The 27,869-nt window shown below is 40.7% G+C and overlaps 1 protein-coding gene across 6 annotated transcripts; it reads right to left on the bottom strand.

Moving 5' to 3' along the window:
• Positions 1–27,562, bottom strand: INIP (INTS3 and NABP interacting protein). 6 transcript variants are annotated; one of them, XM_061426528.1, is made up of 5 exons: positions 27,495–27,562; positions 24,536–24,611; positions 8,408–8,510; positions 6,175–6,265; positions 1–3,045 (listed from the first exon to the last, which is right to left on the bottom strand). In XM_061426528.1, the coding sequence occupies exons 2-5, from the start codon at positions 24,558–24,560 to the stop codon at positions 2,950–2,952; spliced, it is 315 nt and encodes a 104-aa protein (XP_061282512.1). In that variant the 5' UTR covers positions 24,561–24,611; positions 27,495–27,562; the 3' UTR covers positions 1–2,949. The 6 variants fall into 6 exon arrangements, with proteins under 6 accessions (XP_061282512.1, XP_061282510.1, XP_061282509.1 ...); XM_061426526.1 differs by lacking the exon at positions 27,495–27,562 and adding an exon at positions 26,208–26,290; XM_061426525.1 differs by lacking the exon at positions 27,495–27,562 and adding an exon at positions 26,063–26,147.
• Between the last annotated feature and the right edge of the window lie 307 nt (positions 27,563–27,869).

Here is a 27,869-nt window from a genome sequence, read left to right on the forward strand (position 1 = left end):
TGCATAGCAAGGTTGAGTTTTTATTGCCAAAGTAAAGCAAAGAACTAAGACAACTTAATGAGACAGCTTAAAATTTTTTCAGGAAAAAAATCAGCCTTTGAAATTACTGAGTCATTTCAGTTTTTATTCCAGAGTCATACAAAGCACTATCATCTGTATTATTTAGAAGTGGCTTTCAAAACATTTTTGCCATGACTCATAGTATATTAAAAAAAAATACCCTTTACATCACAATTCAGGTCATATTCATTCATTCCTTCATTAAGTATTGACCACCTACTATATGCCAAATACTATTCTCAGCAGGATACAGTAGTAAACAGGAAGAAGAACAAAAGCCCTTGCCCTCAAAGGCCTTACATGCAGGTGGAGCCTATGATAAAGTAAACTCACAAACGCACAGAAAAGGAAGATTCACGAACCAGAACCTCCTATTTCTACATGCCATGTACTCTGTTATTTTCTATTAAAAAAAAAAGCGGGCCACACCCCATTCAGCCATTTAGTTGGCCTCTCAACTCGGTAATGTATTGAGACCTGCACTCTGAAAAATACTGGTCTAGGTACTTTATGCATTAGGCCGTGTGTGCATTGTTCCCCTTTTACAGACGAGACAGAGCGACAGGGAAGTCCTAAGGTTAAGTGGGTTAGCCACACTCGCCTGCACCCGAGGGAGCACCGCTGGGGCCCACTGCCACCCTCCCCATTATCCTCTGCGGTCCTTGCTGTCGCAGCCCCTACTCTGATGATGAAATCCTGAGCTCTGCCTGGGGCAGACCTTCTCTCCCTGCCAGGGAAGACCGCATTAGTACCTTCTAGGCCCGACTAGACCGCGTGGCTCAGGTTTGGCTGCTCCCTGGCCCGCATTGGATGCTGCTTCCTCGCTGCTGCACCAGAGTGGGCTCCTCTGCACTGCGGCTTCTTTACAAGCAGGTCTTAGCTCTTCCCTTTAAAGCACAGTGCTTTACAGAGCAGGCGTTAGTAAATACGCATGGAACTGAACTGAATTTGTAAGGAGAGGGGTAGAGGAAGTGCTTACAAGACAGGACTGAAAGATTCAGATGTTTAGGTGATATATAAGGGCTGAGACCAGAAAAGATACCACTGGGAAAAAAGATCTTTTCACCCAGGTTATAAAAGTTACATGTTTGGTAGAAGCATCAATAGCATAAAAACTATTCAATCCAAAAATGTTATATCCCTAGCATCAGTAGATTTAGAATGATGCCAGTTGCTCAGGGATTGCACGGAAGAGTAACTTACATTGATTCAAGAAAAGAAGGGCCAAGGCTAGCTGTGTGAACCTGGACAGGCAGAGGCAAAGGCCCGGGTGCTCGCCAGCAGTGGGAGAAAGGGCACCTTTGCTGTAACGGTGACCATTACAGTGGGGACAGCTGCCAACTTCGCAAATGAGGAAAACCAGTCCCAATTCTCAACAGAGAGAATCTAAATGGCACAGCCATATCTAGAACTGTCCACTCCTGCTTCGTACAGTTTAGGTGAGATGGGGCTGAGTGCATGGAACAAATACCTAAGGGAAGGAAGGAGAATCTGTTCAAAAAGGGACATAAACTTTTCTAATTCTTGACTCAAACTGTAACTTCCAGTTTAAAATCTCATCCTACCACCAGACAGGATGGGGACTTAAGGCCAAGATGAGGTCAGTTATAAAAAATACTATATCTGTGATATAGTGTAAAACATAATTTCAATCCTATTAAAAGTAAAAAAAAAAATACTGTTAGCTCAATGACCTCTAAGGTTCAGGGACGTACACATGTATGGATTTTTAGATATCGTGAACACTGAATTCTCTAGCCCATGGTTTTCAGACTTTATTTTGAATTAGAGACACTAATTGCATAGGACTAAGGTAGTTGACTCATTGGAAAAGACTCTGATGCTGGGAGGGATTTGGGGGCAGGAGGAGAAGGGGACAACAGAGGATGAGATGGCTGGATGGCATCACCAACTCAATGGACATGGGTTTGGGTGAACTCCGGGAGTTGGTGATGGACAGGGAGGCCTGGCGTGCTGCAGTTCATGGGGTCGCAAAGATTCAGACATGACTGAGCAACTGAACTGGATTGAACTGAACTGAAGGTCAGTTGTGGGGACTGCATATTTAAGTAAGCATCCTGTATTCTGTTCAAAGTTGTATCATGTTGAGAAACTTGCTTAACCTAATTCTTTCCTCTTTAACTGAAAAGGGGCTCAACTTTGCTTCTAATTAGAGCAAAAATGGGCAATAAAACTGTTCAGGCACACCATTTATGTAGTAACACTAAATAAGAGCATGTACAAAATTTAAAGCTATATTTCTTATTGTTTTTAATAGCATTTAATCACATAATTTACAGTGGCATAGGTTTATAAAAGGTATTTACGACTGGCTGGTAACTTACTCGCATCTTGGGTTTTCTTTTAAAATTGAGAATAGGGAAACTAGTTAAAGGATATTTTAGGATCTGATGACTATAAACACAAAAGGTACACTGATATCAATTCTATAAACAGCAAATGTGAATGTAGCTTAAGCCTATTGGTTCACATTTTTAAAAAGCACCCTCATTTGTTTATAAAGTACTTTAAATGGTTCTTGAAACTCTACTGTAGACATGATATATTCAGTCCAACTAGTTTGGAAGGTGGGTTTTGTGACCACATCCAATTTGGGGTCTGATTCAGAATTAAAAATCAAACTGCCTTACACACAGATTATAGTCCTGAGCAGCAGCATCAGTTCCCAGATAATACAGCTTCCAGAGCTTTCATCATCCTGGTCAGCCTTCTTTTTTTGCTTTCACTTAAATATATCTTTCTTTTAAAGAAACAAAACATATAAAAAAAAGTCCACCAAAATTCTGAAAGTCACAGTTTGTATAGCACTGAATGATAGTAGCTTTGGCATTTGATATTACAAAGTCACTTCCGTTACAAATGTTTTCTTCATTCTGGGTCAAGGCGAGGTAAAACAGGAAGAATGAGATTCCCAAATGCAGAATCTTGAGTTATGAAGTATCCCGATGAATGTGCATGTGCATGCTAAGAGAGGTTTAAAAAAAAGAAAAAAAGGCAATTTAGTTATTAAGAGTCACAGTTCTTCAACCAAGGCATTAAAATTACTTACCCTTTCTGAGTGCTTAAGACCAAATTTGTTTTAAAAGCCAGTTCTGCTGCTGCTAATTTTGTTTAAATACACAGAAGATCTACAATAATAAAAAATTCACATTAACAAGTTGCACCAGGTACTAATTTATCCTCCCTACTCTCTTCCTTGTGGTTCTCATCAGTCAGTAATTGAGTCAAAGACGTGAATTACTTTGTTCCTGGAAGTGGGAAGGAAAACTAGCAACAAGGTCCCAGAGTGCTCTGCCCTTGGTCAATAAAGCAGGAGAGTGAGAAAGAACGGCAGAAGTTGGAAGGAGAAGGGGGAAGGCAGCTGATGGCTGGTGATTAAGATGCCAACATTTTGTAGAGAATGCTGGAATGTAAATAACAAAACCACCAGTGATGTCCTTTGTCACTAAACAAAGGACTGTTTATAGGTGGTCTAAAGGGAGATGATCTTTAGTGTAATGTCCCTTGCAATTCTGAGATTCTAAGGCTTAAAAGCATCAGTAACACTGTCTTGTCCAAGGTCTCTGAGAATCTTAAATTATCCAAGATCAATGAAATACTAAAACTGTTCATCACAGTCAGTTTTTTTAAGATGATGGGTTGTCAGATTTCCATATTAAGAGTTAAGTCTTGCTCAGTCGTGTCCAACTGTTTGCGACCCTACAGACTACAGCCCACCAGGCTCCTCTGTCCATGGGATTCTCCAGGCAAGAATGCTGGAGTGGGTTGCCATGCCCTCCTCCAGAGGATCTTCCCAACCCAGGGATTGAACCTGTGTCTCTTATGTCTCCTGCATTGGCAGGTGGGTTCTTTACCACTCAGATCAGATCAGTTGCTCAGTCGTGTCCGACTCTTCGCGACCGACCCCATGAATCGCAGCACGCCAGGCCTCCCTGTCCATCACCAACTCCCAGAATTCACCCAGACTCACGTCCATTGAGTCAGTGATGCCATCCAGCCATCTCATCCTCTGTCGTCCCCTTCTCCTGCTGCCCCCAATCCCTCCCAGCATCAGACTCTTTTCCAATGAGTCAACTCTTCACATAAGGTGGCCAAAGTACTGGAGTTTCAGCTTTAGCATCATTCCTTCCAAAGAAATCCCAGGGCTGATCTCCTTCAGGATATACTGGTTGGATCTCCGTGCAGTCCAAGGGACTCTCAAGAGTCCTCCAACACCACAGTTCAAAAGCATCAATTCTTCGGTGCTCAGCCTTCTTTACAGTCCAACTCTCACATCCATACATGACCACAGGAAAAACCATAGCCTTGACTAGACGAACCTTTGTTGGCAAAGGAATGTCTCTGCTTTTGAATATGCTATCTAGGTTGGTCATAACTTTCCTTCCAAGGAGTAAGCATCTTTTAATTCCATGGCTGCAGTCACCATCTGCACCATCTGCAGTGATTTTGGAGCCCAGAAAAATGAAGTCTGACACTGTTTCCCCATCTATTTCCCATGAAGTGGTGGGACCGGATGCCATGATCTTCGTTTTCTGAATGTTGAGCTTTAGGCCAACTTTTTCACTCTCCACTTTCACTTTCATCAAGAGGCTTTTTAGTTCCTCTTCACTTTCTGCCATAAGGGTGGTGTCTTCTGCATATCTGAGGTTATTGATATTTCTCCTGGCAATCTTGATTCCAGCTTGTGTTTCTTCCAGTCCAGCGTTTCTCATGAGATACTCTGCATATAAGTTAAATAAACAGGGTGACAATATACAGCCTTGACGAATTCCTTTTCCTATTTGGAACCAGTCTGTTGTTCCATGTCCAGTTCTAACTGTTGCTTCCTGACCTGCATACACATTTCTCAAGAGGCAGATCAGGTGTTCTGGTATTCCCATCTCTTTCAGAATTTTCCACAGTTTATTGTGATCCACACAGTCAAGGCTTTGGCATAGTCAATAAAGCAGAAATAGATGTTTTTCTGGAACTCTCTTGCTTTTTCCATGATCCAGCGGATATTGGCAATTTGATCTCTGGTTCCTCTGCCTTTTCTAAAACCAGCTTGAACATCAGGAAGTTCACGGTTCACATGTTGCTGAAGCCTGGCTTGGAGAATTTTGAGCATTACTTTAGTAGCATGTGAGATGAGTGCAACTGTGCGGTAGTCTGAGCATTCTTTGGCATTGCCTTTCTTTGGGATTGGAATGAAAACTGACCTTTTCCAGTCCTGTGGCCACTGCTGAGTTTTCCAAATTTGATGGCATATTGAGTGCAGCACTTTCACAGCATCATCTTTCAGGATTTGGAATAGCTCAACTGGAATTCCATCACCTCCACTAGCTTTGTTCGTAGTGATGCTTTCCAAGGCCCACTTGACTTCAGATTCCAGGATGTCTGGCTCTAGGTCAGTGATCACACCATCGTGATTATCTGGGTCGTGAAGATCTTTTTTGTACAGTTTTTCTGTGTATTCTTGCCATCTCTTCTTCATATCTTCTGCTTCTGTTAGGTCCATACCATTTCTGTCCTTTATCGAGCTCATCTTTGCATGAAATGTTCCTTTGGTATCTCTGATTTTCTTGAAGAGATCCCTAGTCTTTCCCATTCTGTTGTTTTCCTCTATTTCTTTGCATTGATCGCTGAAGAAGGCTTTCTTATCTCTTCTTTACCACTAGCACCACTCAAAACAGATATGCTGACCATTAAAAAAAGAATCCAAGCAACAATAAATCAGTAAGACTATCAAAGGACATAACAGCATGACCAATTTGAAAAATATATATGTACTATTAAACTAGCCAGCCAGTTTGGCTTCTTGCGTTCATTCAGGCCATCCAAATATCCTACACTCTTTTGTGCACAAGCAGTCTCTTCCCAGGTGCGGCAAAAAATCAATCATGACCACTTCAACAATATAAAAGATACTTTCATTACTCCTGTATTGCTCCTTCAAATCCTTTGGGCATGACTGAACATCAGCAAACCACTGCAATTATGTATGGAACATTTTTATTGATATTGCTCCAATGCAATACAAAATAAGAACTGTGCTGGTTTCCAAGCCCCCGGAAATCTCTGGTGAGACAAGAATGTCAGTCACACTTTTCTTACCTGCAAAGCTGCCTTCTGCTGGGCTGCAATATGCTGCTGCTCAGCGTGGTCCCGGAAGTCCTTGTTGAGGGCGGGTCTCGAGAGCGCAATGCTAAAATGAGAATCTTAGTTACTTGACTATTTAGAGACTCCTTTACTTCTGAATCACATTTGTCATTAGATATTCTATATAGGGATTATTTAAAAAACAAAACATCTTCCTGAATAAGTCTTTTCCCCTTCTTCCACTGTTTACATTAATTTATATGGAAAAGCCCATACATATTATTTACTAGTGCTTCAGATTATCTCCTTTTTATCAATGATTTATGGCCTTCTGCTTTCAAACTGATCTGAGGTACTCTGGTCTATCATAAAGTTACATTTATGATGAAAACTAAAGAGCTGACTATTTCAAGCAGATGGTAGAGCATACGAAGGCAGGGTTCAAACCTGACACATTTGAAGAAATTTATGGTTTAGTAGGACTGGAGGTCTGGAGAGGGGAGAAGTGGGTTGTCAAAACATGAGTCTAGGAAGGAAGGCAGGTACCAGGACATGTACAGCCTTGTGAAAGAAATCAAGAAATTCGATTCCTAGGCCAGGAAATTAAACATAAGAGAGTGATAAATGCTTGGAGACGGAAGTGAGAGGGAATAATAAACAATTAAAGTTCATGTTTCTGACTTTGATTACTAGTAGATCTGTACCACTCATGGCAACAAGTAAGCCAAGAATACTAAGTAGGTAGAGAGGGGAGATGAGTTCAGTATGAAACACACCAAGTGTGAGATGCCTGTAGGACATCAAAGTGCAGATGTCCAGGAGGCAGTCTGGTGCTTGAGAGAGGAATGGGCTAGAGATGTAAGCGTGTAAAAGTTATCAGCACATAAATAACAGGCTGTGAAAGTGGATGCAACTGCCAGTGAAAAGACGCAGACTGGGCGACTGGGTCTAGAACAGAACTCGGAGGAATACCAACATTCCAGAGACAGGCAGTGGAGAAATGGCTAAAATAGACACCAAGACAGTATAACGGTGAATGAATGCTCGGAGGAATACCAACATTCGAGAGACAGGCGGTGGAGAAATGGCTAAAGTAGACACCAAGACAGTGTAACAGTGAATGAATGGAGGCCAAGAAGAGTCCTTTAAGGAGGAGGAAGCTGTATACAATGGAATAAAAAAATAAAAAGCTTGTCATTTGTGATGGCAAATACCATATGAGCTCACTTATATGTGGCATCTAAAAAACAAAACGAAAACAGACTTCTATACACCTGAATCTAACACAATATTGTATATCAAGTATATGCCAATAAAAATTAAAAAATTAACCAGACTCACAGATAAACAGGTGGTTAACAGAGGGAAGGGGTGTGAGGTGGGAGAAACAGGTAAAGGGGATTAAGAGGCACCAGCCCGTTGGAAAATAAAGAGGTCACAGGAATGTAATATGCAGCATAAGAAATGTGATCAACAATGTTGTAATACCTTTGTGTAGGGACAGACGGTTACTTACTGTAGTGATCAGATCACAATGTACGCAGATGTCAAATCGTTATGCAGTAAACCTGCAGCTAACACAATACTGTACAGTAACTACATTTCCATTTTTTGAAAAGGAAGAAATCAGTGGTTTCAAATAATGATAAGCAGTCTAACAAGAAAAGGACTTTGGTTCATCAGATTTAGCCACAAGGAAGCTGCAAGTGACCTGGGCTCCAACCCATTCTTTGGGGCTAGGGTGGGGAGGCCTGGAAGTCAGACTGTAGTAAGCTAAGGAGTCAGTAAGTGAGAGAGCAGAGATGAGCAGGTACGGACAACTCCTTTAAGAGATCTGCCTGAAAGAGAGAAGGGGAAGTTAAGGTGGTGGCTGCAAAGAATAATGGGTGTCAGGGAAGAGATTTAAGATAGCAGAAATGAAATAAAGATCATTAAGCTACCTCAATTTTACCTACTTGGCATAATGCTTAAAAAGTGGGACATTAACAATAATTTCATGAATAACAACAACCAAAAAACACAAAACTCTTTTCTTTTTTTTGCAAGTAGCCTGTAGAGAAAATTAAATATTCTGATTAGAATGAAAATATTTAAAATCTAATCAATTTTTAAAAATCTAATTTCTTCAAATCCAACTAGGAAATAAAACGTCACATGTTAAAGAAACAAATCACTGCCAACCAATTTTAATTCTGTCCAAGACACTTTTTATATCACTAAATACAAAAACCAGATTATTCTTCTATACCTAGCTCCAGGATGATTTGTTGAAGATTGGTTCTGCATTAGTAACTTTCTTTTTTCTTTGTCCAGTTCTGCCAAGATTGCAACTCTATTTTTGTTTTGAAAACCTAAAATAAGAGAGGGGGGGCGGAATGAGAAAGAAAGAAAACAGATTAGAGCTATTTTATAAGCCTAGGCTACCTAGACATCCAGAAAGCAAAACTTTATTCTCTAACATGATAATAAACTACTAGTAAGCAGTTTCCTTCTCTACTGCCTGTCTTCAACCAACTGTAACGGCATTATACGCAGATAAAAGCAAAGTATAATACTGACTGAGGACTTTTAAGAGTGAGTTCTACAGAATTTTAATCGCCAAAGATGGGTAACAGCATTTGTTTCTTAAAATCTCTGCGGCCCCAAATCCTGCAGGGACCAATCTCTCCCTTGCTCAGTCAATCTCTGAAGTGGAGATTTTCTTAGTTCTCAGTTTTAGGAGTCTTTATGAATGCCTCTTTCATGGAAGTGGAAAGCATGAAAAGTACTAGATATACTCAGGTCAAAACTGTATTTCTTTTTCTCAACACTTTCATTCAGAAATGACACACACAGTCTTTCAAGGAACAAGTCAAAGAATTGCAACTGACTAGCAAACAGTTCTGTGAGAGAGATGGAACGTAACTGAAAGGGAAAGGCTATGGTCAGGTCTATCGGGCTCTTATTTTCTGATCTTGTCTGATGTCCCAAAATTGTACTTCCTTCTTGACCTTTCAAAAATAATTTATGTGTCAGTTTTTGCACAAAACATTTACTATATTATAGACATATATAGTCAATAGAACTTAAGTAACAATAATAGCTTATTTCAAACTCGAAACTTAAGACAAAATACTAGGTAGTCTATTTGTTACATGAAGTGCATTATGCTTAGTCACTCAGTTATGTCTGGCTCTTTGCGACCCCATGAACTGCAGCCCTCCAGGCTCTTCTGTCCATGGGATTTTTCAGGCAGGATTACTGGAGCAGGTTGCCATTTCCTCCTCCAGGGGATCTTCCTGATCCAGGAATTGAACCTGAGTCTCCTACACTGGCAGGCAGATTCTTTACCACTGAGCCACCCGGGAAGGTGAGTTATGTGAAGCAGTTAAGTATAATTTTCTAGAGCAAGATTCTCCCACTGTCAAGGTTTGCACAAACTTAACTCAAGGGCATAGATACATAAAACTGAACTTCTATTACAGTCACTACATGCACTGTTTTAAGACAAACCATCCTTGCCATAATTCAGTATTTTACTTTTATGATGTTTTACATGTATCTTAAAGGTAAAGGTAACTTTTACATTCTTAGAAGCATAAGGGTAGTAAAACATATTATCTCATGTACAGTAGGAAATACTATTTCTTTATAACTAAACTTTTTCCTAATAAAATTATTTTATAATGCAGCACACTCTAAAAGTTCCACTTTTAGAACTATAACTCTGTCTCCATTCACAATCATATGTACCCTCATTTCCACATTCATTTATAGAAACATTTTAATACCACACATTTCTGTGTCACTAAAAATATTCTGGAATAACCAGCATTACATCAAATTGCACTTAAAACCTTATAGCTAATAATTCACATTGTGTGAATAGTTCTATGACACTTAAACAAGGACTAATAGGAAATCTTTTTATTGAAAAAATCTAAAACTAAAGAATGAAAATTACTGTTTGATAAGTGCGGGTATGGATAATATACTTTCCAATTACAGTTATTATACTGCTTTCATAACTGATTATTTTTAAAGATATTTAAAAAACTCAAATCTTTCAAGTAGTTATCTTACAAGCTATATACTCTTCACAACTCTACAGTGAATCGAACTATATCATCCTGAGGGAGCTGTTTAGGGGGAGGTTCCCTGGTGACCTACTGGTCAGCACGGCACGCTCTCAGTACCATGGCCTAGGTTCAATCCCTGACTGGGTAACCGAGACCCTACAAGCTTAGTGAGTCCCGTCCTCAAAAAAACAAAACAGCCATTTAGTATCGGAGGAGTCCATTCCTCCAGTTAGTTTATTGGTTTACTAATAAACTATTAGTTCAACATGTTTTAAGTTATTTATTGTGTATAAATGACATACATACAGGCGCTAAGGCAGATGCTAAGAATGCAACGATGTGTCACAACTTGACTTCATTCTAGCTCTCATGGTTCTTAAAACATTCCAGTGAAGATAGAGATTATCAAATAATTACACAGATGAATGTATAATTAAAGTCTAAGATGAGCAGTCTGAAATAAAGAAATAAAATTCTATCAGCATTTATAACAATCACTGTGGGACTCAATGTTGAATCAGCCTGACTCAGACTGGAAGGAGGGGGAGCAGTGTCAAAGCAGTCTCCTCCAGGAAGGAATGTTTGAGCTGAAATGTTAGACGAATTAGTTTAACGAGGGGTGGAGGGACAAAATAACCCTTCCCCTGGTAGAAAGATCATGGAAGCTACAAGGTTGAGAATAGACTAGATAAGAGAAAAAAAGCCAGTAGAACAAGCTAGAGGTGAGAGGTTGTTTATGGCCAGAGAGATGAACAGACATGACAAACCCAAGAGCTTTCGGGCAGTTAAATCAACAGGACAATCAGAGAATCAATAGGAAATAAGGAATAATCATGTCCAACTCTTCACAACCCCATACTGTAGCCCGCCAGGCTCCTCTGTCCATGGAATTTTCCAGGCAAGAATACTGGAGCAGGTTGCCACGTTTTTGGAGGGTAGGAAGGCAGAATATTATTCTGCCTCCTTAATGATACATAAAATGTATTCAGTGTTTCAAGCTTATACTAATTCAGGAGAGATTGCCTGCGTCTAAGTCTGAGTTAAGTAGTAGCAGTATCTGGTCTTCTAGATAGCTAGTTAATGGCAAACACTTCCTATAACTTGCAAGATTAAAAAATTCAACTCTTAAAAAAAAATTATTCAACTCTTAGCCACCTTTCAGAATTTGCTGAAAACACAGATCAGGGAAAAGAATAAGCCCTGATGTCTGATCAGGTGATCTCCCTGTGTTCAAGTTCTTTCTCTCTTAGACCCCAAGGACTTATCCCTTTAAGCTGCTGCCTCTTTTTCTATCCATTGAGGTTCCTTGTCTTCATCAGTGGCTAAATAAGATGATGAAATCTCTTCTGCTTGAATCACCCTTTCCTCCTCACTCATTTTTCATTTCCTCTTACAGATAAACTCATTTCTCTGAGTTTATTTATAGTAAATAGTTTTAGTATTTTTAGATTTTATAGTTAAGATTTTATATTTTAGAGTTTATAGTAAGGATTTTCTGCTTAATAACAGCTGCATAAGAGATACAAAAATAAAGATGAGGTCTTTTGCCCCTAGTTTAGAGCTCCCAATTTTTTCTTGGATGCTCTAATTAGAATGTTCTAACCCACAGCAAAAGTGCAGTGTGGGAAACAATCAACAGGGAACCTGGGCACAGACTCAATTTGGGTTCTCATCTCAGTACTACCAGTTACTATTTAATATTGGGAAAATTACCTCACTATGCAGGACCAATGGGCATAACAATGACAACTTTAAAGGATGGTTATATGAAATACAGTAAATATAAATAAAGTACCTAGCATACTGCCTGCCACGTGATTCATTCAGTTCAGTTCAGTCACTCAGTCGTGTCCGACTCTTTGTGACCCCATGAATCGCAGCACGCCAGGCCTCCCTGGCCATCGCCAACTCCCAGAGTCCACCCAAGCCCATGTCCATTGAGTCGGTGATGCCATCCCACCATCTCATCCTCTTTTGTCCCCCTCTCCTCCTGCCCTCAATCTTTCCCAGCATCAGGGTCTTTCCAAGGAGTCAGTTCTTTGCATCAGGTGGGCAAAGTATTGGAGTTTCAGCTTCAACATCAGTCCTTCCAATGCTTACTAAATACTAGCTATTACTTTTATTATCACTTAGTGTTCTCTGTCATTTAGTTTGTTAACCTCACTAGATTCTTTAAAAAATATATATATATATTTATTTGGTTGCGCTGAGTCTTAGTTGAGGCATGTGGGATCTAGTTCCCTGACCAGGGATCCAACCTGGGCCCCCTGCATTGGGAGCCCAGAGTTTTAGCCACTGGACTACCAGGGAAGTCCCTCACTAGATTCTTGTCAGCCCCATTCTGACAATTCTCTTTCAGTAAACAGGTTTCCATTACAAAGGGTACAACTGATTAGCACAGCTTTCAAGGTTACACTCACATGACTGGCCTCCCAGGTCAGTCTGAATGGACCTGGGGATCACAAGCTCTCTTTTACTATACAAACAATCTGATTCTAGTTTATGTAACATTCTGCCTCAATTCAGTTTCATTCCTACTTGAACCTGGGCCTATAGATCAATTCCAGCACCAGAAAACTACCGTAGTGCCTTTGCCTTGGCAATGAAAAATGAGACAAAAAAAATCTAGCTTTATTTATTTAGAAATCTAGCTTTAAAAAATCAACTCCAAATTGTGTCTTTGCATCCACACTCTCATCTTTAAAAAAGGTACAAATATAAGAATTTTAAGGTGATTTTTATGCATCACTAGGATAAATTCTTTTTTTTTATTTTTTTTAAATTTTTTATTTTTTTATTTTTTTTCTCAATTAATTTTATTTTATTTTTAAACCTTACATAATTGTATTAGTTTTGCCAAATATCAAAATGAATCCACCACAGGTATACATGTGTTCCCCATCCTGAACCCTCCTCCCTCCTCCCTCCCCATACCATCCCTCTGGGTCGTCCCAGTGCACCAGCCCCAAGCATCCAGCATCCTGCATTGAACCTGGACTGGCATCTCGTTTCATACATGACATTTCACATGTTTCAATGCCATTCTCCCAAATCTTCCCACCCTCTCCCTCTCCCACAGAGTCCATAAGCCTGTTCTATACATCAGTGTCTCTTTTGCTGTCTCGTATACAGGGTTATCGTTACCCTCTTTCTAAATTCCATATATATGCGTTAGTATACTGTATTGGTATTTTTCCTTCTGGCTTACTTCACTCTGTATAATAGGCTCCAGTTTCATCCACCTCATTAGAACTGATTCAAATGTATTCTTTTTAATGGCTGAGTAATACTCCATTGTGTATATGTACCACTGCTTTCTTATCCATTCATCTGCTGATGGACATCTAGGTTGCTTCCATGTCCTGGCTATTATAAACAGTGCTGCGATGAACATTGGGGTACACGTGTCTCTTTCCCTTCTGGTTTCCTCAGTGTGTATGCCCAGCAGTGGGATTGCTGGATCGTAAGGCAGTTCTATTTCCAGTTTTTTAAGGAATCTCCACACTGTTCTCCATAGTGGCTGTACTAGTTTGCATTCCCACCAACAGTGTAAGAGGGTTCCCTTTTCTCCACACCCTCTCCAGCATTTATTATTTGTAGACTTTTGGATCGCAGCCATTCTGACTGGTGTGAAATGGTATCTCATAGTGGTTTTGATTTGCATTTCTCTGATAATGAGTGATGTTGAGCATCTTTTCATGTGTTTGTTAGCCATCTGTATGTCTTCTTTGGAGAAATGTCTATTTAGATCTTTGGCCCATTTTTTGATTGGGTCATTTATTTTTCTGGAGTTGAGCTGTAGGAGTTGCTTGTATATTTTTGAGATTAGTTGTTTGTCGGTTGCTTCATTTGCTATTATTTTCTCCCATTCTGAAGGCTGTCTTTTCACCTTGCTAATAGTTTCCTTTGATGTGCAGAAGCTTTTAAGGTTAATTAGGTCCCATTTGTTTATTTTTGCTTTTATTTCCAATATTCTGGGAGGTGGGTCATAGAGGATCCTGCTGTGATGTATGTCAGAGAGTGTTTTGCCTATGTTCTCCTCTAGGAGTTTTATAGTTTCTGGTCTTATGTTGAGATCTTTAATCCATTTTGAGTTTATTTTTGTATATGGTGTTAGAAAGTGTTCTAGTTTCATTCTTTTACAAGTGGTTGACCAGATTTCCCAGCACCACTTGTCAAAGACATTGTCTTTAATCCATTGTATATTCTTGCCTCCTTTGTCAAAGATAAGGTGTCCATATGTGCGTGGATTTATCTCTGGGCTTTCTATTTTGTTCCATTGATCTATATTTCTGTCTTTGTGCCAGTACCATACTGTCTTGATAACTGTGGCTTTGTAGTAGAGCCTGAAGTCAGGTAGGTTGATTCCTCCAGTTCCATTTTTCTTTCTCAAGATTGCTTTGGCTATTCGAGTTTTTTTGTATTTCCATACAAATTGTGAAATTATTTGTTCTAGCTCTGTGAAGAATACTGTTGGTAGCTTGATAGGGATTGCATTGAATCTATAAATTGCTTTGGGTAGTATACTCATTTTCACTATACTGATTCTTCCAATCCATGAACATGGTATATTTCTCCATCTATTAGTGTCCTCTTTGATTTCTTTCACCAGTGTTTTATAGTTTTCTATATATATTAGTTTCTTTAGGTAGATATATTCCTAAGTATTTTATTCTTTTCGTTGCAATGGTGAATGGAATTGTTTCCTTAATTTCTCTTTCTGTTTTCTCATTATTAGTGTATAGGAATGCAAGGGATTTCTGTGTGTTGATTTTATATCCTGCAACTTTACTATAATCATTGATTAGTTCTAGTAATTTTCTGGTGGAATCTTTAGGGTTTTCTATGTAGAGGATCATGTCATCTGCAAACAGTGAGAGTTTTACTTCTTCTTTTCCAATTTGGATTCCTTTTATTTTTCTGCTCTGATTGCTGTGGCCAAAACTTCCAAAACTATGTTGAATAGTAATGGTGAAAGTGGGCACCCTTGTCTTGTTCCTGACTTTAGAGGAAATGCTTTCAATTTTTCACCATTGAGGATAATGTTTGCTGTGGGTTTGTCATATATAGCTTTTATTATGTTGAGGTATGTTCCTTCTATTCCTGCTTTCTGGAGAGTTTTTATCATAAATGGGTGTTGAATTTTGTCAAAGGCTTTCTCTGCATCTATTGAGATAATCATATGGTTTTTGTTTTTCAATTTGTTAATGTGGTGTATTACACTGATTGATTTGTGGATATTGAAGAATCCTTGCATCCCTGGGATAAAGCCCACTTGGTCATGGTGTATGATCTTTTTAATGTGTTGTTGGATTCTGATTGCTAGAATTTTGTTAAGGATTTTTGCATCTATGTTCATCAGTGACATTGGCCTGTAGTTTTCTTTTTTTGTGGGATCTTTGTCAGGTTTTGGTATTAGGGTGATGGTGGCCTCATAGAATGAGTTTGGAAGTTTACCTTCCTCTGCAATTTTCTGGAAGAGTTTGAGCAGGATAGGTGTTAGCTCTTCTCTAAATTTTTGGTAGAATTCAGCTGTGAAGCCGTCTGGACCTGGGCTTTTGTTTGCTGGAAGATTTTTGATTATAGTTTCAATTTCCGTGCTTGTGATGGGTCTGTTAAGGTTTTCTATTTCTTCCTGGTCGAGTTTTGGAAAGTTGTACTTTTCTAAGAATTTGTCCATTTCTTCCTCATTGTCCATTTTATTGGCATATAATTGTTGATAATAGTCTCTTATGATCCTTTGTATTTCTGTGTTGTCTGTTGTGATCTCTCCATTTTCGTTTCTAATTTTATTGATTTGATTTTTCTCCCTTTGTTTCTTGATGAGTCTGGCTAATGGTTTATCAATTTTATTTATCCTTTCAAAGAACCAGCTTTTGGCTTTGTTGATTTTTGCTATGGTCTCTTTTGTTTCTTTTGCATTTATTTCTGCTCTAATTTTTAAGATTTCTTTCCTTCTACTAACCCTGGGGTTCTTCATTTCTTCCTTTTCTAGTTGCTTTAGGTGTAGAGTTAGGTTATTTATTTGACTTTTTTCTTGTTTCTTGAGGTGTGCCTGTATTGCTATGAACTTTCCCCTTAGGACTGCTTTTACTGTGTCCCACAGGTTTTGGGTTGTTGTGTTTTCATTTTCATTCGTTTCTATGCAAATTTTGATTTCTTTTTTGATTTCTTCTGTGATTTGTTGGTTATTCAGCAGGGTGTTGTTCATCCTCCATATGTTGGAATTTTTAATAGTTTTTCTCCTGTAATTGAGATCTAATCTTACTGCATTGTGGTCAGAAAAGATGCTTGGAATGATTTCTATTTTTCTGAATTTACCAAGGCTAGCTTTATGGCCCAGGATGTGATCTATCCTGGAGAAGGTTCCATGTGCCCTTGAGAAAAAGGTGAAATTCATTGTTTTGGGATGAAATGTCCTATAGATATCAATTAGGTCTAACTGGTCTATTGTATCGTTTAAAGTTTGTGTTTCCTTGTTAATTTTCTGTTTAGTTGATCTATCCATAGGTGTGAGTGGGGTATTAAAGTCTCCCACTATTATTGTGTTATTGGTAATTTCTCCTTTCATACTTGTTAGCATTTGTCTTACATACTGCGGTGCTCCCGTGTTGGGTGCATATATATTTATAATTGTTATATCTTCTTCTTGGATTGATCCTTTGATCATTATGTAGTGACCTTCTTTGTCTCTTTTCACAGCCTTTGTTTTAAAGTCTATTTTATCTGATATGAGTATTGCTACTCCTGCTTTCTTTTGGTCCCTATTTGCATGGAAAATCTTTTTCCAGCCCTTCACTTTCAGTCTGTATGTGTCCCCTGTTTTGAGGTGGGTCTCCTGTAGACAACATATGTAGGAGTCTTGTTTTTGTATCCATTCAGCCAGTCTTTGTCTTTTGGTTGGGGCATTCAACCCATTTACGTTTAAGGTAATTACTGATAAGTATGATCCCGTTGCCATTTACTTTATTGTTTGGGGTTCGAATTTATACACCATTTTTGTGTTTCCTGTCTAGAGAATATCCTTTAGTATTTGTTGGAGAGCTGGTTTGGTGGTGCAGAATTCTCTCAGCTTTTGCTTGTCTGAGAAGCTTTTGATTTCTCCTTCATACTTGAATGAAATCCTTGCTGGGTACAATAATCTGGGCTGTAGGTTATTTTCTTTCATCATTTTAAGTATGTCTTGCCATTCCCTCCTGGCTTGAAGAGTTTCTATTGAAAGATCAGCTGTTATCCTTATGGGAATTCCCTTGTGTGTTATTTGTTGTTTTTCCCTTGCTGCTTTTAATATTTGTTCTTTGTGTTTGATCTTTGTTAATTTGATTAATATGTGTCTTGGGGTGTTTCGCCTTGGGTTTATCCTGTTTGGGATTCTCTGGGTTTCTTGGACTTGGGTGATTATTTCCTTCCCCAGTTTAGGGAAGTTTTCAACTATTATCTCTCCTCAAGTATTTTCTCATGGTCTTTCTTTTTGTCTTCTTCTTCTGGAACCCGTATGATTGGAATGTTGTAGCGTTTAATATTGTCCTGGAGGTCTCTGAGATTGTCCTCATTTCTTTTAATTCGTTTTTCTTTTATTCTGATTCATTTATTTCTACCATTCTATCTTCTAATTCACTAATCCTATCTTCTGCCTCTGTTATTCTACTATTTGTTGCCTCCAGAGTGTTTTTAATTTCATTTATTGCATTATTCATTATATATTGACTCTTTTTTATTTCTTCTAGGTCCTTGTTAAACCTTTCTTGCATCTTCTCAATCCTTGTCTCCAAGCTATTTATCTGTGATTCCATTTTAATTTCAAGATTTTGGATCAATTTCACTATCATTATTTGGAATTCTTTATCAGGTAGATTCCCTATCTCTTCCTCTTTTGTTTGGTTTGGTGGGCATTTATCCTGTTCCTTTATCTGCTGGCTATTCCTCTGTCTCTTCATCTTGTTTAAATTGCTGAGTTTGGGGTGTCCTTTCTGTATTCTGGCAGTTTGTGGAGTTCTCTTTATTGTGGCTTTTCCTCGCTGTGTGTGGGTTTGTACAGGTGGCTTGTCAAGGTTTCCTGGTTAGGGAAGCTTGTGTCGGTGTTCTGATGGGTGGAGCTGTATTTCTTCTCTTTGTTCAGTCGCACTGTGGGGAGGGAGGGAGGGATGCTGCAAACAAATAACACTGGCGTGCGCTCGCAGTGCCTCAGCCACACTGGGTCTGCCCCCGCTCACGGCGCGTGTAGCCTCCCTGCCCACACTGCTCGGGCTCTAGGTTGTTCCGCCGGGAACAATCCGAGGCTGGCCCTGGGTTGCATGTACCTCCCAGGTCCAAGCCGCTCAGGTTCAGGCACTCGGGTAGTCCTCAGAGGCGCAGACTCAGTTGAGCCTGAGTTTTGTGCTCTTCCCAGGTCCGAGCAGCTCAAGTAATGAGGTGTTTGGCGAGCGCCAATGCTGCGACTTATCGCCTCCCCGCCACTCGGTTATCTGGGTGTAAAACCGGCGCACCTTCTCAGGCAGATGTTAACCGTCCAGACCCCCAAAAAGTTTTAGTTAGCAAAGAAGCCTGCTTACAGTTTTATAGATAATGTCTCTCTGGGGCTGCGATTGCCCCCTTCCGGCTCTGGCTGCCTGTCACCGGAGGGGGAAGGTCTGCAGCTGGCTATCTCTGTTCAATTCTTTGTTCCGTGCGCGGGCCTGGCGGTGTCTTAGGTTGGGGCTGGCTTTTCGCGTGGTAGATATCCCACAGTCTGGTTTGCTAGCCCAAATTATTTCGCTCAGATAGTGCTCAGGGTATTCAGGCCAGATTCTTACTCTAAGCGATGCAGCCCACGCTGCGCCTCCCTGCCCAGCCCCCGCTTGCTAATGGCGCGTGCAGGCGTCTGCGCTGCTTCTCCACTGGGGGAGTTACCATAGGACTCGCAATCTTCGAGTTTTAATTGTTTATTTATTTTTTCTTCCTGTTATGTTGCCCTCTGTGCTTCCAAAGTTCGGCACAGATTCGGCAGTGAGAAGGTTTCCTGGTGTTTGGAAACTTCTCTCTTTTTAAGACTCCCTTCCCGGGACGGAACTCCGTCCCTCCCTCTTTTGTCTCTTTTTTTGTCTTTTATATTTTTTCCTACCTCCTTTCGAAGAGTTGGGTTGCTTTTCTGGGTGCCTGATGTCCTCTGCCGGCATTCAGAAGTTGTTTTGTGGAATTTACTCGACGTTTAAATGCTCTTTTGATGAATTTGTGGGGGAGAAAGTGTTCTCCCCGTCCTACTCCTCCGCCATCTTGGCTCCTCCCCTAGGATAAATTCTTAATTGAGAGGTAGCATACCTTAGCACAAGCCTGAAGGGTAAATTTGCTTTCCTTCTGGAACATAGATGGTTTAGATACTTGGGTCTGAGGTCACCAAGACACCTCCCAGGAGCTATGCTACTCCAATCCTACACAGCATCCTGAAATCACAGCTAAGAACATCCGAAGTGGGCCCAAATCAATAGTTCCCATCACTGGATTACAGGAATTACAGTTATTACTCCAAGCATTATGAGATAACGATAAAAGAACTAAAAGAACTAAGATGTTACTTAGTTTTTCACCAGGTTTCTCTGTGTAGCTAAAATCAGGTTAGACGAAATCTCCCAACTGCCAACACATGATCAAGGACTCTGATATTTGCCAGTCATGAGAGCCTCTTTCCATAGGAATGGTACTTGGCCAAATTCCAGTTTGACAATCTGCCTCTACATATTAAATTCTCAAAATGTTACTTATCAATCAAATAATTGTTATGAACCCATCAAATGTTCTACACTATGATGAATGCTAAGGAGAATTGAGAGACTTCAGTAACTGTCTGAAGAGCCTGTGAAATTTAGCAGTTCAGATTGCTACTGTAGTATGATAAGACTGCTAGATCTAAATAAAAGATGGCCTGTCCCCTACAGTAGAGACATTAATACATTACACCAGACAGATGAAGATTTTTGTAAAAGTCATTGTTCTTTCAGTTATTATTGTCAGATAATTATGGAACTTTGTCTTCAATCTTCATAGTAAGTAGTTCCAATACACATAAACAGTACAGAAGTAATTTAACATAAAGAGTAAAATGCAGTAGCTCCAAATAGTTTCTTTTCCCTGAGAGTTTCGGAGTCTATGGACTCCCTCTGCTGGTGTCTAATAGCAGCAGCTCATGACACCAAAAAATCACTGACAAAAGAGCAACAGAAGTCAAAGGACTAACCTATTTAGGGGAGGTTTCATAGTGGATTTGACTACGGATCAATCAAAGGCAACAGTAAAAATGATTGTGTTTTATTCCAACTGCTTAAAAAAATTATAAATCTTGAATATCTGTGCTATTACAACAGAAGGATAAAAACATTTATTTTGTTTTCATTTGGACTTCATGATGTGACTTTTAGAAGCATATTTTCTCTCCAAAATGGATTTCTCTTAGTTTCATTTTGGTTCAAATTAAAATTTTAATCTGAATCCCTATAACCTGTTGAAAAGAAGAGGTCAAAGACCACAGGGGAAGGCTGACCTGTAATTAGTCCATAGAACACACAAATCACTCTTGGGTATTTGAGAGAACAGAACTGCATTAGCTGGTTACACCCAGTAAAGCGGTCACCACAGCTAGGTTTTTACAATACCGCACTTCTATAAAGGGCTTCCCAGGTGGCTTGGTGGTAAAGAACCTACCTGCCAAGGCAGAAGACTCAGGTTCAATCCTGGGAAACATTCCCTGGAGAAGGAAATGGGAACTCACTCCAGTATTCTTGCCTGGAAAATCCCATGGACAGAGGAGCCTGGCAGGCTGCAGTCCATGGGGTCACAAAGTGTTGGACGCAACTTAGCAACTTAAACTTTCACACCCAGGATGGATTTTCTAATTCCAAGTACCCTTTGAGGAACTGCCCCATTTTGACTGCTTTGTGTAAAAATAAAGACTGTTGTTTAAGACAAAAAAAAAAAAAAAAGTGAGCAAGATTTGAGCTGCTGCAGCCCAACGTAAAGGAGACAAGAATTTGTTTGGAGTATGAGTTGAGCCAAGCCATCTGCTAGAACAAAAATCACATTTCAGAGGAATATAACAGAATCCAGGGTCTCTATAACCTATTAGTCATAGTACCCAGATTTCATAACAAGTCACTAAGTGTAGTAAGAAACTTGGGCTTCCCTGGTGGCTCAGCTGGTAAAGAATCCACCTGCAATGTGGGAGACCTGGGTTCCATCCCTGGGTTGGGAAAATCCCCTGGAGATGGGAAAGACTACCCATTCCAGTATTCTGGCCTAGAGAATTCCATGGACTGTACAGTCTATGGGGTCACAAAGTCGGACATGACTGAGTGACTTTCACTTTTACAGTAAGAAAAAGAAAAATGTGACCCATGCTCCAAAAAAAAAAAAAAAAAAAATGCGGTCAACAGAAACCAACTCCAAAATGATCTAGGTGATGTAATTAGCAGTGACACAGAACCTGTATCTAGACTCTTAAAAAAAAACTGATAATAAAAACAATTTTTTAAAAAAATAAGCAAAAGGAAGTCTGAATAAACACTTCACAAAGATTTGCAATGGCTAATAAGCATATTAAAAAGTGCTCAACATTTGTCATCAGGGAAATGCAAGCTAATACTATAATGAGATGTCACTTTTACACCCTCTAAAATGGCTAAAATTGAAAAGACCAATAGTGCTCTATAGGGAGCAACCAGAAATATCACACTTTACCAGAAGGAATGTAAAGTACACTCCACTGCTCCACTCCTAGCTATTTATCCAAATATCTGCAAAAGGACTTAACAAATATTCAAAGCAGCTTTATTCACAATGACGCAAACTGACAGAATCCCAAAGTCTCCAAAAAGGAAAACGAATAAGGAAACTGTGGTAAATTCATGCAATGGGATACTGCTGCTGCTGCTGCTAAGTTGCTTCAGTCGTGTCTGACTCTGTGCGACCCCAGAGACGGCTCCCCTGTCCCTGGGATTCTCCAGGCAAGAACACTGGAGTGGGTTGCCATTTCCTTCTCCAATGCATGAAAGTGAAAAGTGAAAGTGAAGTCGCTCAGTCGTGTCTGACTCTTAGCGACCCCATGGACTGCAGCCTACCAGGCTCCTCCGTCCATGGGATTTTCCAGGCAAGAGTACTGGAATGGGGTGCCAATGCCTTCTCCCCAATGGAATACTAGTCTGCAGTAAAAAAGAATAAACAGTTGATACAAGGCACAACATGGATGATTCTCACAGACAGTACAGTGAGTGTGAGGTGGACACAAACATGTTTACATGACGTTTAAAATGAAACACGACTAAGCTTAGTTTAAAAATAAGATCTGTCAAATAGACGCTTAATTTTGATACGGAGAGGAAAACAGAAGTTTCAATTTTTCAAGTAGGTTTGTAAGTTTGTAAGTTTCACAAGGTGGAACTGAATACTTTCTGGAGATTAAACTTTGTTTTTGAAAACTTATTTTTAAACAAAACAAAAACTCCTTACTCGGGATGTTTCTAACTTGATTTGCTTAAGGGAGCTCTTAACACACATGAAATGTGTATGGAAAGTTTTTCAAGCAAATGAAAATAAAGGCATGGATATGGCCCAATGACAACATTAACTTCTTTAAAAGTGGTTCTTACCTCAAGTAAAAAAGTAAGAGAACTAATGTCAGAGGAGGACCTAAGTTTACAATGTGAGCAATATTAACACAGATTAAAATATAGGATTTAGATGTTCCAGGTGTTCAAGCTGGATTTAGGAAAGGCGGAGAAACCAGAGATCAAATTGCCAACATCTGCTGTATCATCAAAAAGCAAGAGAGTTCCATAAAAATATCTACTGTTTCACTGACTATGCCAAAGCCTTCGACTGTATGGACCACAACAAACTCTGGAAAATTCTTACGGAGATGGGAATACCAGACCACCTAACCAGAGAAATCTATACACAGGTCAAGAAGCAACAGTTAGAACTGGACATGGAACAACAGACTGGTTCCAAATCGGGAAAGGAGTACATCAAGGCTGTATATTGTTACCCTGCTTATTTAACTTATATGCAGAGTACATCATGAGAAATGCTGGAGTGCATGAAGCATAAGCTGGAATCAAGATTACCGGGAGAAATATCAATAACCTCAGATATGCAGATGACACCACGCTTATGGCAGAAAAAGAAGAAAAAAAGAGCCTCTTGATGAAAGTGAAACAGGAGAGTGAAAATTTGGTTTAAAACTCAACATTCAGAAAACTAAGATCGTGGCATCTGGTCCCATCACTTCATGGGATATGGGGAAACAGTGGAAACCGTGACAGATTTCATTTTTGGGGGCTCCAAAATCATTACAGATGGTGACTGCAGCCATGAACTGAAAAGACGTTTGTTCCTTGGAAGCAAAGTTATGACCAACCTAGACAAGATATTAAAAAGCAGAGACATTACTTTGCCAACAAAGGTCCATCTAGTCAAAGCTATGGTTTTCCCAGTAGTCATGTATGGATGTGAAAGTTGGACTATAAAGAAAGCTGGGCACCATAGAATTGATGCTTTTAAACTGTGGTGTTGCAGAAGACTCTTGAGAGTCCCTTGGACAGCAAGGAGATCCATCCAGTCCATCCTAAAGGAAATCAGTCCTGAATAGTCATTGGAAGGACTGATGCTGAAGCTCCAATACTTTGGCCACCTGATGTGAAGAACCGACTCATTTGAAAAGACCCTGATGCTGGGAAAGAGTGAAGGCGGGAGGAGAAGGGGGACAACAGAGGATGAGATGGTTGGATGGCATCACCGACTCAATGGACCTGAGTTTGAGTAAACTCCGGGAGTTGGTGATGGACAGGGAGGCCTTGCGTGTTGCAGTCTATGGGGTCACAAGGAGTCGGACGTGACTGAGTGACTGAACTGAATATATAGGATTAATAGATATTAAGGATGTTACATATAGGTGAAGAGCTGACTCATTTGAAAAGACCCTGATGCTGGGAAAGATTGAGGGCAGGAGGAGAAGGGGACGACAGAGGATGAGATGGTTGGATGGCATCACCAACTCAATGGACATGGGTTTGGATGGACTCTGGGAGTTGGTGATGGACAGGGAGGCCTGGCAGGCTTTGGTTCATGGGGTCGAAAAGAGTCGGACATGACTGAGTGACTGAACTGACTGACATATAGACAAAATGATGGAATTGCTTCAAATATGCGATTTTACTTTGCTAGTCTTTTTTTTTGCTATTCATTTTTAATTCTGCCTACAATAACTGCCCTATGCTAAATTTTCTATCAAAATACTTTACTACAGAAGGGAAAAGTTCCTAGGAATAAAAGAAATTCCAGGATGCACTTACCTTGTCCTGAAGGGTTTGCTGCCATCTTCCTATTTTCTGTTTCAACTATGTTCAGGGGTCAGCACTTTACAAACACCTGTAAAAAATAATGTGTACACACTTATCTTCATCTCTTCAGAAACATATGTCTGAAAGGCACACAACTTAAAGCAAGAACCTCAAGTTATTTAGAGGGCTCAGTTGCTCCAGTCATGTTTGACTTTGCGACCTTAAAGCCTGCAAGGTCCTCTGTCCATGGGATTTTCCAGACAAGAATACTGGAGTGGGTTGCCATTTCCTACTCCAGGAGATCTTCCTGACCCAGGGATGGAACCAGCGTCTTTTATGTCTTCCACATTGTCAGATGGGTTCTTTACCTCTAGCACCACCTGGGAAGCCCACTTAGAGAGTGAAAGTCAAATGTTTATTCTTGCAGATGTTGATACCAACAGTTAGCATTACTCTCTTTAATTACATCATTAGGTTATGTTTACCAAATACTACCAAATGTATCAACTAATTGATGGTATCAATGCGATTACAGGGCTAGGAAGCAAAAACCACTCAACTATAGTGCCTCTGGATTCATTTAAGATACCTAGCTAACAACTCGGGGAAGGCAATAGCACCCCACTCCAGTGTTCTTGCCTGGAGAATCCCAGGGACAGGGGAGCCTGGTGGGCTGCCGTCTCTGGGGTCGCACAGAGTCGGACACGACTGAAGCGACTTGGCAGCGGCAGCAGCAGCAGCTAACAACTACTGTGTATACTACTTAAGGCTAAAAAGGGAAAAAAGACGAATATATATCTATATATAGATATAGATATATCTATATATATAGAGAGAGTGCAGTATATACTCTGCACTCTACACTATATGACTGAAATTAGTTATCTTATTTATCACCACTTTATAAATGGGGAGATTGTGCCCACGGTCACGAAGCTAGTGCGAATACTGTTAGTTTTAAACTTCGTGCTTTTGAACTAGGCCTTGGGTAGATCCCAAATGAGCACACCCTATTCTTGCTCTCATGAAATGTATAATCCAGTGGGAAAACACTGTCTCATTCAAGCAACCATACTAAAAGTTTAACACGCGCTTTTTACAAGGCGTAAACAACGCTCTGTGAGCAGAGACGAACTGATTCTACTGGCGACGAGGTATGCCTTCTAATATGCGCACGAAAGGACAAGAGCTAGTAAACACATGTCGGTTTTGAACAAAATAATGTTAGGTGTCTCCTGCGGCTTAAGTACAGAGGAGGCGAAACCGGGTTAGGAAGGGAGGAACAAGAGGGCCATCTTGTGATGGGGGACGTCAAGTAGGGACGTGACAAGGTTGTACCAGCGTCTCAGAAGGGTCCCTGGGGCGTGCGTGGAGGGCTGGCACTGCGGCTGCGGCCGAGACCCAGGACAACACGGGGAGTGAATGCTGGGAGGCAAAGCTGACAGGGAAGCCACTACCCTATAGCAAGGGATGGCGGCAGCAGGTCAGCGCCGGGGCCACACACCTCCATAACCGGTGCCGCCAGGCGATCCTACTTACCGCGAGGCGGAAGAGCCAGGACCGCCTAGCCGTCAGGTCGCGTTCTCCAAGGGGGCGCGACCACTTAAAGACCCGCAACTCGAGCTCAACTTGCAACTCTACAACCCTCCCGCGCCCGCTGCTCTTCCGCCTCCCGGAGACTTACCCACGAGGGAGCGGAAGTCCCGCCTCCCGCCTGGACCCAACTGCCGCTCCTCACGGTGATTCGTACTTTAACTGCCAACCTCATGCATACGCCACTTCCTTTCCAAAGAGTGGCAGCCAGAGAGGCTCAGGGAGCTTGCAGGCCGGGGGCGGGCCCGAAAAGGGCGGGGCGCGCAGTGACGTAGGGGCGGGGCAGAGACAGAATGGGTCCCTAGCACCGCAAGTAGCTATTCCGTCCAGACCGCTGGGGGGAGAAAAGCCACCAGCCCAGCAAGTGTGAATCCCCTTAGGTTGGGACTGAGGCGGAGCTGCGGTTGGCCCTCGGAGAGCGAGCTTTAACAACCATCTTGGGGTTGCGCATCTTAATGTACACAAATCCCGGGGATACTTTTCTACTTTAATTAAACATAAGCACTAAAGTTGTAGAAATTTTTTACTGCTGTGCAGTTGCAATAATGTGTATTTAAGGAGTGGATATGCCACATCTCAGATCAAGAAGTCACTCCTTGTAGGATAGCCTGATGCCAGCACAGTAGAGCTGCATGCCTATCAATACATTGTCTAGTCAGATCTGAAACCACAGTTTGAAAAAGGAAAATGTTAAAGTTTTCAAAATGTAAACTCTTAAAAAAGAAAAGAAAAAGATCTGTGTTTTACTGGATATATTGGTCAATGTGCCTGCTCAGTCATGTCAGACTCTTTGCGACATGACACGGACTATATATAGCCCACCAGACTCCTCTGTCCATGGAATTTTCCAAGCAAGAATACTGGAGTGGGTTGCCATTTCCTCCTCCAGGGGATCTTCTCGACCCAGTGATCAAACCTGCATCTCCTGAGTCTCCTGCGTTGGCAAGCAGATTCTTTACCACTGTGTCACCCATCTATCTAGTCAATAGTTCAGGTAAGTTTGTTGTTGTTGTACAGTCTCACAGCTGTGTCCAATTGTTTGCAACCCATGGACTGCAGCATGCCAGGCTTCCCTGTCCTTCACTATATCCTGGAGTTTGCTCAAACTCATGTCTGTTGAATTGATGATGCCATCCAACAGTCTCGTCCTCTGTCACCCCCTTGTCCTTCTGCCCTCAGTCGTTCCAAGCATCAAGTTCTTTCAATGAATTGGCTCTTTGCATCAGGTGGACAAAGTATTAGAGCTTCAGTTTCAGCATCAGTCCTTCCAATGAGTATTCAGGGTTGGTTCCTTTAGGATTGACTGGTTTGATAAGTATGTAAATCCTACATATCTACTAGTGGAAAGTCCAAGACAAAAGGAATGCATGTGATATACCTGGGGCTCTGTTAACTGGTAAGGAAACTCCCAGGTAACAGTCTGTGAGGTGCCTCCTTCTGAAGCCAGTATGATAACTTGTTTAGTCACTAAGTTGTGTCCAACTCTTTTGTGACCTCACAGACTATAGCCCACCATTCTCCTCTGTCCATGGAGTTTCCCAGGCAAGAATATTGGAGTGGGTTGCCATTTCCTTCTCCAGCTTCCTGACCCAGGGATCAAACCCGTGTCTCCTGCATCGGCAGAATTCTTAACAGCTGGACTACCAGGGAAGTCCAGACTGATTGACTTAAAATAGAAACTTTTATTTTGCCACTGTTCTGTCCCTTTAATTAAATAGACTGAACCCTACTGTTTTCAATGGGCTATATAGAG

This window comes from Bos javanicus, chromosome 8 (genome assembly GCF_032452875.1).
Source record: "Bos javanicus breed banteng chromosome 8, ARS-OSU_banteng_1.0, whole genome shotgun sequence".
Lineage (NCBI taxonomy): Eukaryota > Metazoa > Chordata > Mammalia > Artiodactyla > Bovidae > Bos > Bos javanicus.